This window comes from Palaemon carinicauda, chromosome 5 (genome assembly GCF_036898095.1).
Source record: "Palaemon carinicauda isolate YSFRI2023 chromosome 5, ASM3689809v2, whole genome shotgun sequence".
Classification (NCBI taxonomy): Eukaryota; Metazoa; Arthropoda; class Malacostraca; order Decapoda; family Palaemonidae; genus Palaemon; species Palaemon carinicauda.
This window is the reverse complement of record NC_090729.1, coordinates 119,625,939-119,647,430: the sequence shown is the minus strand read 5'-3', so window position 1 is coordinate 119,647,430 and position 21,492 is coordinate 119,625,939. Positions and strand designations below refer to the sequence as shown.

Sequence of the window (21,492 nt, the reverse complement as noted above, 5' to 3'; positions counted from 1 at the left end):
CTCGCTGATGCGCCTGGTGACGTTCAGGACGTTCGCCAACCATCGGAGTTGACTTGTTTTGACGCTGTGCGTCAACCTCCGCAACCTAGAGTTGTTTTGACTGCACAACCTGGGCGGTCTAAGCAGTCTCGGGTGGACGCTGTGCGTCCTCACGCACCTGTTGTTGTTGACAGTTCTCAGACTGTCAAGCAGTTTCAGGACGCTGCGTCCTGGTCCGCCACTCATGCACCAGTGCGGGTGGACGCTGCGTGTCAAGCATTGCCAACCCCTTTGCTTGTTTCTCATCAGTTGTCAGATGAGGAATTTTCGGATGAGGACGTTGCTGACCCTCAGCCTGAGGATCATCCTTCAGATATTGATGAGCCTAGAGCAGTTCCGCCATCTATGGACTTTAAAAAAGTCATGCTTATTTTTAAAGAGTTGTTTCCTGAACACTTTGTCTCTGTGGCTCCTCGTTCGCCGCCGTCTGAGTTTGTTTTAGGCGTACCTGCTGACATGCCAGCCTTTACAAAACTCGTTCTCTCTCGCTCATCCAAGAGAGCTTTACGGCTGTTAGGCGATTGGTTGGAAACCAAGAGAAGTTTAGGGAAGACGGCCTTTGCCTTCCCCCCATCTAAACTCTCGTCTAGATCGAGCGTCTGGTATGCCACGGGAGAAGTTCTCGGCTTGGGAGTTCCTGCCTCTGCCCAGGGCGACTTCTCAAGTCTTGTAGACTCTCCCCGCCGCCTAGCCATGAGACGCTCGAAGATTAGTTGGTCATCCTCAGACCTTGACCATCTACTTAAAGGCATTTTTAGGGCGTTTGAAGTTTTCAACTTCCTTGACTGGTGTTTGGGAGCCTTGAGTAGGAAAATCTCATCGGCCGATGGAGATGTCTCCTTACTCATTATGTCCTGCATGGATAAGGCCATCCGCGATGGATCCAATGAGCTCTCCTCCTCGTTCACTTCAGGAGTCCTAAAGAAACGAGAGTCTCTGTGCTCTTTTCTGTCAGCAGGAGTGACGCCCTGTCAACGATCTGAGCTACTCTTTGCCCCTTTGTCTAAGTTCTTGTTTCCTGAACTTTTGGTTAAGGACATAGCGTTGTCTCTAGTGCAGAAGGACACCCATGACTTGGTAGCGTCCTCGGCTCGCAAAGGGACCCCTTCGACTGCCTTTTCTGCTAGACCTAGGATAGACACTCCAGCGTCCAGGTTTATTCCGCCCTTTCGTGGCAGAGCCCCCAGCAGGGGAAGTACTCGTGCCGAAGGAAAGAGAGGAAAGAGGAAAGGAACCAAGTCCTCGCGTGGCAGAGTCTGACTGCCCGCAGCTTCAGACAGCAGTAGGTGCCAGACTCAAGAACTTCTGGCGAGCCTGGGAGAAGAGAGGCGCAGATCACCAGTCTGTGAGGTTGCTCAGAGAGGGGTACAAAATCCCATTTGTACACAAACCTCCTCTAGCGACTTCCCCCATCGATCTCTCTCCCAGGTACTGAGAGGAAGCAAAGAGACAAGCCCTGAAACTAGAAGTGTCTCTTTTGCTAGAGAAGGGAGCGGTGGTCAAAGTCTCGGACCTTCAATCACCGGGGTTTTACAACCGTCTCTTCCTAGTACCGAAGAAGACAGGAGGTTGGAGACCGGTGCTAGACGTCAGTGCTCTGAACGTCTTTGTTACAAAGACAAAGTTCACCATGGAGACCACGAAGTCAGTCTTAGCAGCGGTCAGACAGGGAGACTGGATGGTCTCTCTCGACCTCAGAGACGCTTACTTCCACATCCCCATTCACTCAGATTCCCAACCTTTTCTGAGATTTGTGTTCGACAATGTGGTGTACCAGTTTCGGGCCCTGTGCTTTGGCCTAAGTCCTGCTCCTCTCGTGTTTACGAGGCTTATGAGGAATGTGGCAAAATTCCTCCATTTATCGGGTATCCGAGCCTCCCTTTATTTGGACGACTGGCTTCTCAGAGCCTCGTCCAGTCATCGCTGTCTGAAGGATCTCAATTGGACATTGGATCTGACCAAGGAATTGGGACTTCTGGTCAACATGGAAAAGTCACAGCTGATCCCATCCCAAACTATACTGTATTTAGGGATGGAGATTCGCAGTCCAGTTTTTCGGGCTTTTCCGTCTGCCCCCAGAATAGATCAAGCCCTGCTCGTAATCCAAAGGATGTTGAAGAGAGAACGTTGCTCAGTCAGGAATTGGATGAGTCTAGTAGGAACTCTATCATCCCTGGAGCAGTTTGTCTCACTAGGAAGGCTACACCTCCGACCTCTACAATTCCATCTAGCTTTTCACTGGAAAAAGGACAAGACACTAGAGGCGGTCTCGATCCCGATTTCCGAAACAGTAAAGGCTTGCCTGAATTGGTGGAAAGACAATATCAGTCTACGAGAGGGACTTCCTCTAGCAGTTCAGAAACCAAACCACGTTCTATTCTCAGACGCATCGGATTTGGGTTGGGGTGCGACGCTGGACGGTCGGGAATGCTCAGGTCTGTGGACCTCAAGTCAGAGGAGCATGCACATCAACGGCAAGGAGCTTTTGGCAGTACACCTGGCCTTGATGAGCTTCGAGAGTCTCCTTCCAGACAAAGTGGTGGAGATCAACTCGGACAACACCACAGCCTTGGCGTACATTTCCAAACAAGGAGGCACCCACTCCCTGACACTGTACGAGATCGCAAGGGACCTGCTCATCTGGTCAAGAGATCGAGGCATCTCCCTGGTAACGAGGTTTATCCAGGGCGACTTGAACGTTCTAGCAGATTGCCTCAGTCGGAGAGGTCAGGTAATTCCTACCGAATGGACCCTCCACAAGGACGTGTGCAAGAGGCTTTGGGCGACTTGGGGTCAACCCACCATAGACCTCTTTGCAACCTCGATGACCAAGAGGCTTCCAATCTATTGCTCTCCAGTCCCAGACCCAGCAGCAATACATATAGATGCCTTTCTCCTAGATTGGTCTCACCTAGACCTATACGCATTCCCACCATTCAAGATTGTCAACAAGGTACTGCAGTAATTCGCCTCTCACGAAGGGACAAGGTTGACGTTAGTTGCTCCCCTCTGGCCCACGAGAGAATGGTTCACCGAGGTACTTCGATGGCTGGTAGACTTTCCAAGAAGTCTTCCTCTAAGAGTAGACCTATTACGTCAGCCCCACGTAAAGAATTACACCAAAGCCTCCACGCTCTTCGTCTGACTGCCTTCAGACTATCGAAAGACTCTCTAGAGCTAGAGGCTTTTCGAAGGAGGCAGCCAGTGCGATTGCAAGAGCAAGGAGAGCTTCTACCATTAGAGTTTACCAATCGAAGTGGGAAATCTTCCGAGACTGGTGCAAGTCAGTATCTGTATCCTCGTCCAGTACCTCTGTAGCCCAAATCGCTGATTTTCTCTTATACCTGAGAAGAGTTCGCTCCCTTTCAGCTACCATGATCAAGGGCTACAGGAGCATGTTGGCTTCGGTCTTCCGGCATAGAGGCTTAGATCTTTCCAACAATAAAGATCTACAAGATCTCCTTAAGTCTTTTGAGACCTATAAGGAACGTCGTTTAGCTACTCCTGGATGGAATTTAGACGTGGTCTTAAGATTCCTCATGTCAGACAGGTTTGAGCCTTTACATTCAGCCTCCCTGAAGGATCTCACTCTTAAGACTCTTTTCCTGGTGTGCTTGGCCTCGGCTAAAAGAGTCAGTGAGCTTCATGCCTTCAGCAAGAACATCGGTTTTTCGACAGAAAAAGCCTCTTGTTCTCTTCAACTTGGTTTCCTGGCCAAGAATGAACTGCCTTCTCGTCCTTGGCCTAAATCTTTTGATATTCCTAGCTTATCAGAGATCGTAGGCAACGAACTAGAGAGAGTATTATGCCCCGTTAGAGCTCTTAAGTTCTATTTAGCTCGTACTAAGCCTTTACGAGGTAAATCTGAAGCGTTATGGTGTTCGGTTAAGAAACCATCCTTACCTATGTCAAAGAATGCTTTGTCATATTTTATCAGATTTTTAATACGAGAAGCCCATTCCCACTTGAGTGAGGAAGACCGATCTTTGCTTAAGGTTAAGACGCACGAGATTAGAGCTATAGCAACTTCCGTGGCCTTCAAGCAAAATAGATCTCTGCAAAGTATCATGGACGCGACCTTTTGGAGAAGCAAGTCAGTGTTCGCGTCATTTTACTTGAAAGATGTCCAGACTCTTTACGAGGACTGCTACACACTGGGTCCATTCGTAGCAGCGAGTGCAGTAGTGGGTGAGGGTTCAACCACTACATTTCCCTAATTCCATATCCTTTTAATCTGTCTCTTGAAATGTTTTTAATATTGTTTTATGGGTTGTACGGAAGGCTAAGAAGCCTTTCGCATCCTGGTTGATTTGGCGGGTGGTCAAAGTCATTTCTTGAGAGCGCCCAGATTAGGGGTTTGATGAGGTCCTGTTGTATGGGTTGCAGCCCTTGATACTTCAGCTCCTGGGAGTCTGTCAGCATCCTAAGAGGATCGCTGGGCTCCGTGAGGAAGACAGACTTACAAGGCAGAGTAATCGTCTAAGTCAACTTCCTTACCAGGTACCTATTTATTTTGGTTTTGTTATATTGATAACTGTCAAAATGAAAAAACTCTTAGCTTATACGCTGTAAACATAATTAACTCTGGTCTCTACCCACCTCCTTGGGTGTGAATCAGCTATTATATATTCACCGGCTAAGTTAAATATTTAAAAATTATATTTTAATTATAAAATAAATTTTTGAATATACTTACCCGGTGAATATATAAATTAAATGACCCTCCCTTCCTCCCCAATAGAGACGCAGCGGGACGAGAAGAATTGAAGGTTTTGTTTACATACAAGAGTGGTATCTGGCCGACAGTTGGCGCTGGTGGGCACACCCGCAACCTTCATAGCGATCGCTCGCGAGTTTTTTGAGTGTGTTTTCTGTCGAGCCGCAGAGTTGCAGCTATTATATATTCACCGGGTAAGTATATTCAAAAATTTATTTTATAATTAAAATATCATATTTCTCTAGAGCCGTAAGAGTTCATTTCCTTGAATTCCTTCGTTGAATGTGCCATCCAGTTTAAAGGTAGAAGAGAGGTAAATTACCACTCTCAAGAATAAGTGAAGAGTTATTTCATTTGTTTCTTTTAAGTAGTGCCAATTAGTCTTTGTAATACTGTACTCACCTTTTAGCATTATCTAAAGAACTAAAGTTATTATTATTATTATTATTATTATTAGTACTTTGATAAAACCGCTGAGACATTATTATTATTATTATTATTTTTAGTTTTCAATATTGTAGTGATCAATCTGTCCTGAAGAAATGTTTTAATTCCTTCATTCTACATTGTTTTGAGTATTGTTTCCCTGTCTGATCTTCAGCTGCTGATTCTCATTTTAATTTGTTGGACCAAAACTAGCGGGTTACTAGATTTTTTATTCCTAGTCTTGGTATTAATCTCTGACACCATTGTTCAGTTAGTTCTTTATGCATGTTATATATGAATTTTCAATATTAAACTTACCCGATAATCATGTAGCTGTCAACTCCGTTGCCCGACAGAATTCTATGGAGGGATACGCCAGCTATCACAATACTAGAAGGGGGTGTATTTACCAGCGCCACCTGTGGCCAGGTACTCAAGTACTTCTTGTTGACACCTCCTCAATTATTCCTCTGTCGTGCTTCCGGCAAGACGTTCTGGGATACGCTTATGTTCTTGGAGTATTTTCACGACTTTGGTGAAGTATTTCTCTTTGATTTCGGCTGTCGCTTTACTGGAAAACTTCTATATTAGCTTAGTTAGCTTTTGGAATTAATTTGATTAATTTTGGTGACGAGAGAGTATGAACTCTCGTTCACCTTTCAATGGCCGACCCTTCCCTTAGACGGAAGTGTTGGTGTCTAAGAGAGTATAGACTCTCTTTCTTAATTTTGCTTAACAAAGTTATAGATTTATTTTATATCTCTCCGCCTCTTATAGGCCTCTTCGATTAACTTCCTTTTATTATAAACTCATTAAAATTAATTTTTATATTTGTTTATATTCGACCTTCCTAATAGTAGGCGGTCTTTTACCGAAGTTAATAAACTTTGAGCCCGTCATTTCGGTTTTACCTGTTAACATATTATGCTATTTCCGCCACAGAGTTTGAAAGATTTTCTTTGACAGTCTCGTACTGTTTTCAAAGCTGAACTAACGTTTTGTTTTGTCTCTGCAGTTGTTGACGTTCAGAACGTTCAACTGGCACTCTATCGTTACGATAGAGAAAGAATGTTCACGGTTTCACGTTGCAGTAAGAGTAACCGTGTCTAGCGTTTTGTTCATTCTTTCTTAACTTAATGGTTTTGATCCTAATAAAGGAACTTTTCAGTTTTTTCCTTTAACAATAATATGTTTTAACGATATATATGATTGGGCTCTTCTCTCAGGTTCTAAGTCAAGAGAGAGAGAGAGAGAGAGAGAGATAGAGACGGAGGGAGAAAGAGGATAAACGTTTCATTCAAGCCTGCCAGGCGTACGAGTAACGTCATTATCGATTTTTGCTCTTCTCCCTAGTCTCTTTAGGGGAAGAAACTAAACGTTTCTAGAGTGATCTAGTGTTTAGTTTCTTTCCAACCACTGATTTATCTTTCATTAGATTTTTCTGTTACATTGTAATTCTGTTTTCGCAATTACTAACTTTGAGAAGGATAGAATTGCGTATTTCAGGTACAAACCACTTAAGTTTCGAGTTCAGTGAAATAAGTGCAAACAGAAATCAAAGTGATAAGTGATTAGTGCGTGAGGGTACTTTTGTGCGCGCCAGTCGTCCTCCCAGTCCGGGACCTCTTGCAAGCTCCCAAGCCCAGGGGAGAAGCAATGTCGAAGGGCATAAGGGTTCAGCAGGCCTTGATCGGCGCACAGAAGTATTCTCGGTGGTTGTGGGCGTGTCTTACCGAGACCGTCACTCCCACCCGCAGACGATTGAGCCCTTATTTTGCTCGTCTGCAGAAGAGATTAGGGGAGAAAATAAAGGCAGAGTAACGCTGGTCTCAGGTCTCAAGACTTCTTAAACGTTAAGTCCAGACCTATGCCAGACGTACGAAGTTAAAGTTCACAACCCGAATGCAGTCGTTGGGTTAGCTCTGACTCTCCTAAGTCATCAGTTGATTACACTCCGACTAAGAGGAGTAAGGTTCTGCCACAACAGATCTCTGCTGTTAAGGCTTTACCTCAGCAGAACTTAGTGTCTGCCGACCCCAAGTTAACTCTACTGCAGTCCATACAGTCACAACTTTCGGTCTTGATGCGTGAGTGTCGGGCTGAGAGTGTTGCACCGCCTGCACTCCCTCCACCTGTTCTCGCTGCACCTGTGCTCGCCCAGCCTGCACCTGCTCCGCCTGTGCTCGCCCAGCCTGCACCTGCTCCGCCTGGTCGCAGCACCATCTGCCAGGCGTACGATGTTGTGAACTCTACTACAGTCCATGCAAGCACAGCTTTCGGACTTGATGAGTGAGTGTCGGGCTGAGAGTGTTGCTCCACCGCCTCCGCCTACACTCCCTCCTCCTACACTCGCTCCGCCTGATCACAGTACCATCTGCCAGGCGTATGATGTTGTGGACTCTACTACAGTCCATGCAAGCACAGCTTTCGGACTTGATGCGTGAGTGTCGTGCTGAGAGTGTTGCACCTCCTGCACCTGTGGTGCACCAACCTCCTGCACCCGTTCAGCCTGTGCTGCACCCGCCTGCACCGGTGGTGCACCAACCTCCTGCACCCGTTCAGCCTGTGCTGCACCCGCCTGCACCGGTGGTGCACCAACCTCCTGCACCCGTTCAGCCTATGCTGCACCCGCCTGCACCGGTGGTGCACCAACCTCCTGCACCCGTTCAGCCTGTGCTGCACCCGCCTGCACTCGCTGCACCCAGTCGCAGCTCCATCTGCCAGGCGTACGATGTTGAACCACTTTCGGAGTTTGCTGTTCACAGTGTTGTTCAGCCTCAGCCTTCTTTAAGGCAACCCTTGCTTTGGGATCAGGAGAGTTACACTCTTCCTCCTCCTCCCCTTGCTGCTCCTCCAGTGGTGCAACTCTCGGTTGGGGTACAACAACCTCTCCCCTCCGTGAGTCTGTCTGCTCAACCAGCGCTGCACCGAGTTCAACCCTCATCTAGGCAAGCTCATCTACACCATGCACTTGCGCCTCAGGAGCCTCAGCTTGCTAGAACTTTACCTTGTTCTGCGCAGCCTCAACCTTCTCATGCTCCACTCATCTCTCAGGAACAGGAACGGACTACTCCGCCTCCGTCCTCCGCTTAGCTGGTACAATCCTTGGGTGCAACTCTTGCTAGGAGTCAACCTCCTTCACCCTTGCACCTGCCTTCTGCTCCGTCTGTTGTTCAGCCTATGCAGTCTGAACCTCAGGTTTTCCCTCAAGTTGAGGAAACCTCTGTTGTTGTTCCAGCTCGTTCTGACTCTGCTGTTCAGCATACCATGGTTTAAACCCCATGCAAGCATGCATTAAGCACTCTAGCACTGGTCATGGAATTTCTGAGAAATGTTAAACGCCATGCACACGCTCTGCTTTCCTTTCAGCAGGCTCTGCTTACAGCAGGCTCTACTTCCTTCATGCTCAGCATTCAGCATGCTCTGCATTCAGCATGCTCTGCATACAACATGCTCTGCATACAGCATGCTCTGCATTCAGCATGCTCTGCATACAGCATACTCTGCATACATCATGCTCTGCATACCTTACCGCATGCTTCTCAACACATCTTGGGTTGTTGCCAACTCACTAGACTGTCAAGCAGTTTCATAACGTTGCCTTCTAGTCTGCTGCTTTGCACCAGTGAACCCTCACTCAGAGAACTTAGCTTTTCTAGGATAAGGTCCCTGTAGATGAGAAAGTTCTTTTCTCCCTCCTTCTGATATTCCCTTGAGGACTCTGTCATTTGGAGGGAGCCTTTAGCTGCATAACCTCTTATGGACTTTTATTTAAGCATAACATGCTTACAGGGAAGGTAATGGTTACACTTCAGCCGCTAATCCCGTCTGTTACCACACCTGCTCCCATAGACCTTGAGCTGTGTTGCATGACATGCAGTCCAAGCTTAGTCCTTGTTAGAGGATTTTTTGTTTACGGAGTCAATGTGTCACGGGGAAGACGTTCAACAACCAACAGAAGGGACTTGTTGTGACGCAGTGGGCAACCTCAGCAACCCGTTAAGGAGTTGTCTGTACGACCCAGACAGTCTAGACAGATTCGGGTTGTCACTGTACTTCCTCGCTTGCCCATGATTGACAGTTTACAGACTGTGCAGCAGTATCATGATCTTGTGTCCGGCTCCGTCAGACGACTGGCTTTTAGGAGCTCCCTCAAGTCGTCGCTGTCTGGAGATTTTCAAATGGACTATGGATCTGACCAAGGAACTGGGCCTCCTGGTCAATTTTGAGGAGTCTCAGGTCGTTCCATCCCAGACCATTGTCTCCTTGGGTATGGATCTTCAGAGTCGAGCTTTTCGGACTTGTCCGTCGGCCCCAAGGATCTTCCAAGCCCTAGAATGCATCCAGAGCATGCTGAGAAGGAACCGATGCTTAGTCAGGCAGTGGATGAGTCTAACAGGGACACTTTCATCGCTGGCCCTGTTCATCGAGTTAGGGAGACTCCACCTCCGCCCCCTTCAGTATCATCTAGCTGCTCACTGGATAAAGGACATGACGCTAGAGACGGGCTCAGTTCCTGTTTCCGAAGAGATGAGGTCTACTCTACGTGGTGGAAGAACAGCATTCTTCTCAAGGAAGGTCTACCATTGGCTGTTCAGTCCTCCGACCACCGTCTCTTCTCGGACGCATTGGACACGGGCTGGGGTGCGACACTGGACGGACAGGAATGCTCGGGAACATGGAATCAGGAGCAAAGGACACTTCACATCTATTGCAAGGAGTTGTTGGCAGTTCATTTGGCCTTGATAAACTTCAAGTCCCTCCAGCTTAACAAGGTGGTGGAGGTGAACTCCGACTACACCACAGCCTTGGCTTACATCTCCAAGCAGGGAGGGACTCATTCGAGGAAGTTGTTCGAGATCGCAAGGGACCTCCTCATTTGGTCAAAAGATCGAAAGCTCACGCTGGTAACGAGGCTCATTCAGGGCGATATGAATGTCATGGCAGATCGCCTCAGCCGGAAGGGTCAGGTCTTCCCCACAGAGTGGACCCTTCACAAGAATGTTTGCAGCAGACTTTGGGCCCTGTGGGATCAGCCAACCATAGATCTATTCGCTACCTCGATGACCAAGAGGCTCCTCTTGTATTGTTCTCCGATTCCAGACCCAGCAGCAGTTCGCGTGGATGCCTTTCTGCTGGATTGGTCCCATCTCAACCTGTATGCATTCCCGCCGTTCAAGATTGTCAACAGGGTACTTCAGAAGTTCGCCTCTCACAAAGGGACACGGCTGACGTTGGTTGCTCCCCTCTGGCCCGCGAGAGAATGTTTCACTGAGGTACTGCAATGGCTGGTCGACGTTCCCAGGACTCTTCCTCCTAGAGTGGACCTTCTGCGTCAACCTCACGTAAAGAAGGTACTCCCAACCTCCACGCTCTTCGTCTGACTGCCTTCAGACTATCGAAAGACTCTCAAGAGCTAGAGGCTTTTCGAAGGAGGCAGCCAGAGCGATTGCCAGAGCAAGGACGACATCCACTCTCAGAGTCTATCAGTCTTTATGGGAAGTCTTCCGAAGCTGGTGCAAGGCCAATGCAGTTTTCCTCAACCAGTACCAATGTAACCCAGATTGCTGACTTCCTGTTACATCTAAGGAACGTAAGCTCCCTATCAGCTCCTACGATCAAGGGTTACAGAAGTTTGTTGGCAGCGGTTTTCCGCCACAGAGGCTTGGATCTTTCCTCCAACAAAGATCTACAGGACCTCCTTAGGTCTTTTGAGACCTCAAAGGAACGTCGGTTGTCCACTCCAGGCTGGAATCTAGACGTGGTCCTAAGGTTCCTAATGTCATCAGGATTTGAACCGCTCCAATCAGCCTCTTTTAAGGACCTCACATTAAAAAACTCTTTTCCTCGTGTGCTTAGCAACAGGTAAAAGAGTAAGTGAGATCCACGCCTTCAGCAGGAACATAGGTTTCACATCTGAAACGGCTACATGTTCCTTACAGCTCGGTTTTTTGGCTAAAAACGAGCTTCCTTCCCGTCCTTGGCCTAAGTCGTTCGAGATCCCAAGCCTGTCCAACATGGTGGGGAACGAACTGGAGAGAGTACTTTGCCCAGTTAGAGCTCTTAAGTACTATCTAAAGGTCAAAACCATTACGAGGACAATCAGAAGCCTTATGGTGTGCTATCAAGAAGCCTTCTCTACCAATGTCTAAGAACTCAGTTTCTTACTACATCAGGCTTCTGATTAGAGAAGCAAATTCTCATCTGAAGGAAGAAGACCTTGCTTTGCTGAAGGTAAGGACACATGAAGTGAGAGCTGTGGCTACTTCAGTGGCCTTCAAACAGAACCGTTCTCTGCAGAGTGTTATGGATGCAACCTATTGGAGAAACAAGTCAGTGTTCGCATCATTCTATCTCAAAGATGTCCAGTCTCTTTACGAGTACTGCTACACCCTGGGTCTATTCGTAGCAACGAATGCAGTAGTAGGCGAGGGCTCAGCCACTACATTCCCATAATCCCATAACTTTTTAACCTTTCTCTTGAATACTTTTTATGGGTTGTACGGTCGGCTAAGAAGCCTTCCACATCCTTGTTGATTTGGCGGGTGGTCAATTCTTTCTTGAGAAGCGCCAAGGTTAAAGGTTGTGATGAGGTCCTTTAGTATGGGTTGCAGCCCTGTATACTTTAGCACCTTTGAGTTGATTCAGCCTCCCAAGAGGAACGCTGCGCTCAGTAAGGAAGACGATCTTATTAAAGGCAGAGTAACGGTTCAAGTCGACTTCCTTACCAGGTACTTATTATTTCATTGTTATTGTGGATAACTGATTATATGAAATATGGGATACTTAGCTATCCTTTAATCTTGTACACTGGTTTTCACCCACCCCCCTGGGTGTGAATCAGCTACATGATTATCGGGTAAGTTTAATATTGAAAAATGTTATTTTTATTAATAAAATAAATTTTTGAATATACTTACCCGATAATCATGATTTAATCGACCCTCCCTTCCTCCCCATAGAGAACCAGTGGACCGAGGAATAATTGAGGAGGTGTCAACAAGAAGTACTTGAGTACCTGGCCACAGGTGGCGCTGGTAAATACACCCCCTTCTAGTATTGTGATAGCTGGCGTATCCCTCCATAGAATTCTGTCGGGCAACGGAGTTGACAGCTACATGATTATCGGGTAAGTATATTCAAAAATTTATTTTATTAATAAAAATAACATTTTTCATAATTCTGACTGTCATTTGCATTCGGATCTTCCCAGACTACACCATCCTGTACGTAGTACTGTACTAGGTATGCAGTTAGTTTTAGCAGCCTTCCCTTCTCCATCATAGGGGTCAATACTACACAGTATTCTAGAAGTTTTATACCAGTAGTGACCAGATTGTGGAATGATCTTCCTAATCAGGCAGTTAAATTAATGGAACTTTAGAAGTTAAACTTAGAGCAAATGATTTTATGTTGAACAGGTTGACATGATTCTCTCTTCATTATTTTTATATGATAGATCTATTTGAACATTGTTACTAATTTTAAAATATTTTATATTTTTTTTACAATAACTTCTCATATATAGTTTATTTCCTTATTTTCTTCCTCACATGGCAATATATTTTCCCTGGTGGAGCCCTTGGTCTTGGAAAAATTTGCTTTTCCAACTAGGGATGTAGCTTAGCTAGTAATAATAAAAATAATAAGGAAATAAATCCCTTGAGCAAGCCCCATGTGAGTTTTGAATTGTAATTAGCTGGTCTCAAGCTAAATTTTCATGATGATATAATCTGGACCTAAGAAGTGTTAGTATAAGATGATGCTACTTTTATGATAAAGTATTCATATCAGTGGCATTATGGCTCATATTTTTTTTACAAGAACATTGCTTTCTTGTATGTTGAGTGTTATCGTAAATCGTATGAAACAGGCATGAACTAGTCATATTGTGATTTAACTAATAGTTTTTTTATATGCAATTGCAATATCTCAAAATTTGCGGTTTCTACAAATCTTACCTTTTAACTTTCTTGTTTCCCATCAATAGGAACAGTAGTGGTGACCATCTATGGACTACCTTGGATAACATTGCTGTACATACCATTAGCATTTGTTTATTACACTATTCAAAATTACTATCGTTACACTTCAAGAGATTTGAAAAGAATTCATTCAGTTTCCCTCTCTCCTCTGTATGAACACTTCACGGAAACATTGCAAGGACTTACGGTGATACGCGCAATGCGAGCTGGGCACAGGTAAGCCAAATAAGAATATATTTATTTTGCATTGGATAATTTTCTATTATTTTAGAGAAAACCTAGGTGCAAATTACGGTATGTTATCATCATTATAAGAGCCCATTTTAAATTTTGGCACTTAAAATATTTAATCCAATTAATTTTGAATTTGAAATTCATGAATTAAATTATTACAACAGAAAAATGAATTGTATGTAGATTATAATATAATTTTTGGGACAGTAATTAAAAATTCATTAAAGCATACAGTAGTACTATACTTTATGTACTGTACAATTTTATTCTGGTCTTTTGACATTACTGTTATGCATGTAATTTCAATATCCTTATTACTGTAGAGTTTAATATTGGAGCCATTCAGTAGCTAAGAACATAACATATATGTAACATCTAAATTGAATGTATTCTTTTTTTCATGAAATCTCAGATTTAGTGTGCGTGCAGACAGTTTATTAGAAGTTAGCCAGCGAGCTCAGTTTGACATTCAGATTGCATCTCAGTGGCTCAATCTGCGACTTCAGCTCATTGGATTAACAGTGTTAGCTGGTGTGGCTATTCTTTCTCTCCTTCAACACCATTTTGATGCTGTTGATGCAGGTAAGGGGTTGATCAAGGCGGTACAAAATATTAAGTACTATATTTTATGAGGTAGCATAGTTAAGCTTTCCAAATGTACCATATTCAATTATGTGGTCATTTATTAAATTCCATTTTTCTTTTTATCAGGGTAGCACTAGGAAGGCCTTGTCACATAGGGTTTATTTTACAATTAAAGACATTTCCTTTGCCACTGCTAATTGGGTATTAGTTATGGTTTAAGCATTATACCTGCCATATTACATGAAATTGAAATAATTTTGTACCCTTATTATCGTTTGGCACTCGTTATTTTCTTTGTATAATCCAGTAGGTCAGATTAGTTTCTTTGCTGCAAGCTGCTACCATGTTAGTAGTAATTGTACAATATGATTGCCTAGTGAAATTCCAATAGTAATCAGGTCTTGCCACTTGCTACCAAAGTGTTAGCAACCCCCAGCAGAGACACTGACATGATCCAGTGGATTGTAGGGTTACAGTCATGGATATGAATGACTTCACCATCTTATGACAGTTGTTGTGCTGAATTTTGATGAAAATGAGTATCTGTAAATATAATAGCAATCTTGTCTTTTGTGCACTATAATCTGTATAAATGGATACCACTGTTCTACCAACAAGACTTGTGTTAAATCAAAATGCTTTATTTTATGTTGTTACAGGACTAGTTGGACTGGTTATTTCATATGCATTGACCATCAGTGGCTTTCTGAACAATGTAGTTGGAACACTAACAGAAACTGAAAGAGAACTGGTTAGTGTGGAGAGAGTCCATCAGTATTTTGAAGGAGCAGAACCAGAAAACCGGGAAGGCACTACAGCTCCTCCAATTGGCTGGCTAAGTCATGGTTCTATCAAGTTTCAGAATGTTCATCTGAGGTATAAGTAAGTATTTATTTTAGTCTGTTATATTTAGGGTGAAAATGGAATTAGAGAGGATCTAATAGGGGCATTCTTTGATATAGGTTTGAATTTTTTATTCACACCTGGGAAAGAAAAGAATGTTTGGTCAGTACTTGGTTGAAGCAGAAGTTTCAACTGTAGATGTGTTCATACTGTAACTATTGATATTGAGGATAGTTTGATACAATTGATATTGAGGAAAGTTAGTTTGATACAAGAAATGATTATGAGATGGTATATGAAAAATGTTCAAGGATTTAATTTAAAGAGGTGATAAAAACCAATGAAGAGTTTAGTAGAAGGTTCAAGTGGGCCTTGGAGACAGTAGGAAATGTTTATTATGAAGGAATATAATAAATTATGTTGGGAAAATTAGGGGATCAATTTAGGGAAGGAGAAAAAGTCTTAAGATATTTATGCTAATAATGTGGAGGAATACAAGATTATCAACCACTAAAGTGAAGTACAGGTTTAGGGACATTGCTCAAGAGAATTAATTTTTGGAATTTAGGGAGCATTTTTTTTGCAGGGAGGGAATAGTTTGACAGTTAAAGAGCAAATGGGTCATTTGAATAAACTATGCAGATGGAAAGGTACTGCTGTTGTGTGTCAATTGAACTTGATAAAAGAAGTGAAATATAGATAATAGATGTCAGTCAAAAGGTTTACTACAAATATGAGTGCTTGTGGATGTGGCTTTTGATTATTTAAAGGAGATTATGAAAATTTGAGTGGGAAGGTCCTTGGAATTGAGGTAGCTTAGCATTGATAGTATTAGTGAGTGGCTGAATAGGTTATGTGATATATGTTTATTTAAGGAAAAGACTTACAGATATACAAGAATAATTGTCCCTCTGTGTAAGGAAAGAGATTACAAATACTGTAAATGGGAGAGTTATAAGGCTTCAGCATGCACAGATAGATTAATACAAGGAATGTTTTTGAGAAGATGAGAAAGATTAGCAAAGGCTTGTAATAAGAAGAACTATGTTAAGACAAGGAAGAGGATTTCTTTTTGGTTTTTGTAAGAGGCATATGTTCATAAAGGTAAGAAACTGTAATTGTTTAACATTAACCAATAAGAGATTGTTATGATGGAATATTTACAGATGCATTGTGATGGCTGTTGTGTTTAAAAGGTCATCTATTATTTATTATAAAGAAATTGTGTTATTAAGACAAGAGATTAGTCTTTTCTTATAATAGAGAAGTGAGTTATGTGGGAATCATGAAATACAGTACATGGAATCGATAGTTTTAGTGACTAAAGTAGTGTCGAATACTGATAGCAAAATAAAGTTTCTCTGGTTATTAAATTTAAAATTATTTATACTAGAAAGCAAATTGTAAGCTTAAACTAAATGCTAACAAGAATAATGTTAAGAATGTAATTAAAAAATGTGATAAAGGGCCTGGCAGTTAATTTATTTTGGACCGGATGTTATGCGTGAAAGTAGAATAAGAGGAAAGGTGAATCTAAATATTGATGGATAAAAGAAGGCAACTGGTTCTCTCCTAAAGTAATAGAACACTAGGGTTTAAGAAAGCCAGAGTTGAAGTATATCAAGTGGATATTTTTAAAATTTGAATATAAATGAAATAAAATTAATATAGGCTGTTGGGGTTTTATGAATTGGTAGATGTTATACGTGAGGAAGTGTGGGAAAATAAAGATATTGACAGAATTAAAGTAAAAAGGTTTTTATTTGGGGTAAAGCTGGATCATGGTGTTTGAAAGTGTAGGAAGAATAAGCGATATGAGCAGAGTATTTAATATCCATTACTTTTGGGAAGGAGGAAAGGAAGACAAAAGGAGGGAATAGATGTCCTTGGTTGATAGGATGGAATGGCAGAAATGGAGAGAGCAAATAGATTTTACTAAGTGATTTTATATGTGATGATGTAAAACCAGTAGTGCTCTCTCTCTCTCTCTCTCTCTCTCTCTCTCTCTCTCTCTCTCTCTCTCTCTCTCTCTCTCTCTCTCTCTCTCTCTCTCTCTCTCTCTCTTTTTTAAAAGGTGCTATGTGTTTGCTTTTTCCATGATGTATTGTCTATGTAAACTTCATTTACTCTTACAAATATTTATCAATGGTGTGAACATTTTTGGCACATCACAGATGATTCATGTTCATTTACATACCATCCTTTTCATGAAAAAAATAAGTTATTCTATTTATTAAGTGATATGGATTTTATTTATGAATGCCTTATGAGTCCATAATCCACATTTGTGAAAAATCAGTTAACTGCAATTTAGTATATGTATATCATGCTTACTTGTTAGATTATATGTTCTTATAAGACTGAGTAGACTCAAATAAAATAGTAGAAACATTACAGTTTGGTGAAAGTAATATAGAATGAAGAAAGATACTTTATACCAAAGTAAAAGAAAAATGAAAAATATAATAATTTTTAGAACACTAAAGGTGACGTTGCAAAGGCTATGCCTCGACCCAGGATTGCTAATTGCTCCTTATTTTAAGTTTCACAAAAGTTTAAGCATCATAGTTGTGTGAAAATTGGTAAGACTTAGTTATTGTAGTATTGTGTACTGTACTGAAGTGTTGTATTTTTTCCAGCTATCATAATCCATATGCACTCAAAAAAGTTAATTTTGAAGTCGGAGCCTCAGAGAAAATAGGTATAATTGGCCGTACAGGTGCGGGAAAGAGTTCAATTTTCATGGCACTTTTCCGTTTAGTTGAGCTGAGTCGTGGACGCATCTTTGTGGACAATGTGGATATCTCGAGATTGAACCTGAAAAAATTAAGGTAAAATTTTCATTTGTTTTTATGAATAGTATATAACTCTTGAGCAAAGATAGATTCTTGAAAACAACACCGCATCAAGTATTATTGATACAGCCATAACTTCTAAGTGTCAGTATCTTCTTCAACAGTTTACCAGAATAATATGAAAAGAAAATTAGTTATACTGTAGTTTTGTATTATGGCAGTTGATGCCATTCATTGCTACCGATTGTCAAGGTGCTCTACTTCCTATATAAAGTTCGTATCAAGTTTGTCATACACTAGATTATTAATCCATGTTCCAGAAAATCCTCAGCAAACTCTGAATAAACTGTTGATTTTGCTTCCATAGGTACCATTACTTGCATTGTGCAACTGTTTTGTAACAAAAGTAGACACTACTGTTAAACTTTACATTAAGCTTCATCATATCTCTCTCGACTTTCTTAATGTTAAAGTATGCTCAGGAATATGTGACTTTTCAATATTAATCTTACCCGATGATCATGTAGCTGTCAACTCCGTTGCCCGACAGAAATCTACGGTCGGGATACGCCAGCGATCGCTATCCAGGTGGGGGTGTACTCAACAGCGCCATCTGTGGTCAGGTACTCAAGTACTTCTTGTCAACAAGAACTCAATTTTTCCTCTGTCGTGCCGCCGGCAAGACCTACTTGGATACGCTGTTGATTTTGGAGTCTTTTGTTCACGATTTGGTGATGTATTTGCTCTAAAGTTTAGCCTTCGCTGTTCAGGAAGCTTTATCCTTAGCTTAGCAAGCTTTTGGAATTAATTTGATTTATTGGTTAACGAACTTTGCTGTATTTTGGAATTCCCCCTTGACTACTTCTAAATTCAAGATGTCTGACCATTCCCAAGTTCCTAAATACAGGCAGTGTAGTGTTAGGACTTGTTCTAGGCGTCTTCCGAAGGCCTCTATAGATCCTCACACCGTATGTTCCAATTGTAGGGGTAAATCCTGTCAATTGGAAGATCGATGTGGGGAATGTGCTGGGCTTTCGGAATTCGATTTTAACGAATTCCTTAGATATGCACGTAGGTTAGAGAAGGAGAGAGATAGGAGGAGTTCTTCTCGCTCTGTGGATTTTTCCTCTCCCCATGCCCCTCAACCTTTTCCTTCCCCTGTGGTGGTGACTCCCGAACCTGCTACGAGTGCTCAGCCTGCAATGGCTGAGATGTTGCGTGCCATTCAGGCTCTCGGTGAGAAGGTGGAGTCGTTGGTTAGTGACCGCAATCAGCTCTTGGCAGATGTCAGAGAGCTGAAAGCGAAGAGTGCAGTGGGAAGTGTTAGTGCTAGTGATGTGCATAGTGTCAGTGTCAGTGTTGCGCATGTGGGTACATCTGTGCGTGCCAGTCGTCCTCCCAGTCCGGGACCTCTTGCAAGCTCCCAAGCCCAGGGGAGAAGCAATGTCGAAGGACCAAAGGGTTCGGCAGGCCTTGATCGGCGCACGGATGTATCCTCAGTGGTTGCGGACGTATCTGTTAAGGATCGTCCCATCCACATACAGACGAATGAGCCCTTACATTCCTCGTCTGTGGAAGAAGTTTCCAGGAGGAAACGGTGGACCAAGGTCTCACGACCGCTCAAACGTAAGGTCCCTTCCGAGCTAGTCCAACGGCCCAGGTGTAGCCACTGGGTCAGTTCGGACTCGCCACAGTCATCTGATGACTGCACACCTCCCAAGAGAGGTAGAGTGGTCCCTCAACAGGCTACTGCTCCGTCTGTTGTTGCTCCAACCACAGTAGACCCTAAGTGGTCCATGCTGCAGACTATGCAGTCTCAGCTTGCGGCATTCATGCAGGAGTATCATGCCGAGAAAGTTAACACCTCTCCTGTTAACCTACAACCCGCAGAGGTTGTGCGCTCAGCAGATACTGCGGCTGCCTGCTCCCACACCCCACCTGTGAGAGCTCCTCCACCGATGCGCAGTCCTCCCTGCCAGACGCATGTTCTTGCTGCACCATCTGCTAACATGCGTGAGCTGCCGCATCAGGAGTTGCCGGGTTCCAGCACTATGCGGCATTCTCCTCAGCCCATGCAGCATGCTCTGCATACCTTACAGCATGCTCCGCATACCATGCAGCATGAGCCGCATACCTTACAGCATGCTCTGCATACCATACCGCATGCTCCACAGCCCACTGCAGCCCCTCCCACACACCAGCCCTCTGCTTTTGTTGTTGCCAGCTCGCAGACTGACCAGCAGAGGCATGATGTTGGATCCGCAGGTACGCATGCACCCGTTCTGCAGGATTCAGCCGTTCAGCTTGCTGCTCTGCCTTTGCCACTCACAACTCAACTTTCGGATGATGATGTATCGGATGATGAAGCTGCTCATCTGGATGAACCTCACTCTGATGTTGAAGGACACAAGTCTTCGCCACCCTCCTTAGACTTTCGCAAAGTCCTGGCCTTGTTCAGGGACTTGTATCCTGAGCATTTTGTGTCTGCAACCCCTCGTTCTCCTCCCTCCGAGTTTGCTCTGGGCATGCAGTCTGCTGCGCCTGCCTTCACCAAGCTTGTTCTCGCCAGATCATCTAGGAGAGCTTTGAGGGTTATGGGGGACTGGTTGCATTCCAAGAAGCAACTGGGAAGGACCTCTTTTGTGTTTCCTCCTCCCAAGCTTGCTTCTGAGTCGAGCGTCTGGTATGCCACGGGAGAGGAACCTGGCTTGGGGGTTCCTGCCTCTGCCCAGGCCGACTTCTCAAGTCTGGTTGACTCTCCCCGCAGGTTGGCTATGAGACGTTCGAAGATCTGCTGGTCCTTTTCCGATTTAGATCATCTGTTGAAGGGAGTCTTTCGTGCCTTCGAGATATTCAACTTCCTCGATTGGTGTTTGGGAGCCTTAAGCAGGAAGACTTCCCCTTCAGATAAGGACTCGGCCATGCTGATCATGTCTAGCATGGACAAGGCAATTCGGGATGGGTCTGGTGAACTTGCGGCTTCATATGTATCAGGAGTCCTCAAGAAGAGAGAACATCTTTGCTCCTTCTTATCTGCTGGTATCACTCCTTGCCAGAAGTCAGAGTTGTTGTTTGCTCCTCTCTCCAAGTGTCTGTTTCCGGAGGAGTTGATTAAGGGGATGGCTGCCTCACTTATCCAGAAGGATACTCATGATCTGATGGCTTCTTCTGCACGTAAGGCTAAAACCTTACCTTCCGTGCCTAGACCCTTCCGCCCTGCAGCAGTTGATACACCTGCTTCTAGGTTCATCCCGCCCTTTCGTGGCAGAACCTCCAGCAGTGGAGGTACCCGTGCAGACAGTCACCGTGGCAAGTCCAAGAAGGGTTCCAAGTCCGCAAAAGGCAAGTTTTGACTGCCTTCCTCTCCAGACAGCAGTAGGAGCCAGACTCAAGACCTTCTGGCAAGCTTGGGAGAGCAGAGGTGCAGACGCTCAGTCTGTGAAGTGGCTAAGGGAGGGATACAGAATTCAGTTCTGCCGCAATCCCCCTCTAGCTACATCTCCCATCAACCTCTCTCCCAACTACAAGGAGAAGGACAAGAGGCTAGCGTTGCAACAAGAGGTGTCGCTCTTGCTACAAAAGGAAGCGGTGGTCATAGTCCGGGATCATCAATCCCCGGGCTTTTACAACCGTCTCTTCCTGGTAGCCAAGAAGACAGGAGGTTGGAGACCGGTGCTGGACGTCAGTGCTCTCAATGCTTTTGTCACCAAGCAGACGTTCACGATGGAGACGACGAAGTCGGTCCTAGCAGCGGTCAGGCAGGAGGACTGGATGGTCTCGTTAGACCTGAAAGACGCATACTTTCACGTCCCCATCCATCCAGACTCCCAACCTTTCCTAAGATTCGTCTTTGGAAAGGTTGTGTACC

The 21,492-nt window shown here is 44.0% G+C and overlaps 1 protein-coding gene across 2 annotated transcripts in view; it reads left to right on the top strand.

Moving 5' to 3' along the window:
• The window catches only part of LOC137641439 (ATP-binding cassette sub-family C member 10), a 151,254-nt gene that overhangs the window by 109,019 nt on the left and 20,743 nt on the right, over positions 1–21,492 (top strand). For both annotated transcript variants that reach the window (XM_068373979.1, XM_068373978.1), the window contains exons 23-26: positions 13,173–13,383; positions 13,814–13,983; positions 14,646–14,868; positions 17,469–17,660. In XM_068373979.1, the coding sequence (XP_068230080.1) occupies positions 13,173–13,383; positions 13,814–13,983; positions 14,646–14,868; positions 17,469–17,660 (796 nt within the window). The remainder of the gene's footprint in view (positions 1–13,172; positions 13,384–13,813; positions 13,984–14,645; positions 14,869–17,468; positions 17,661–21,492) is intronic.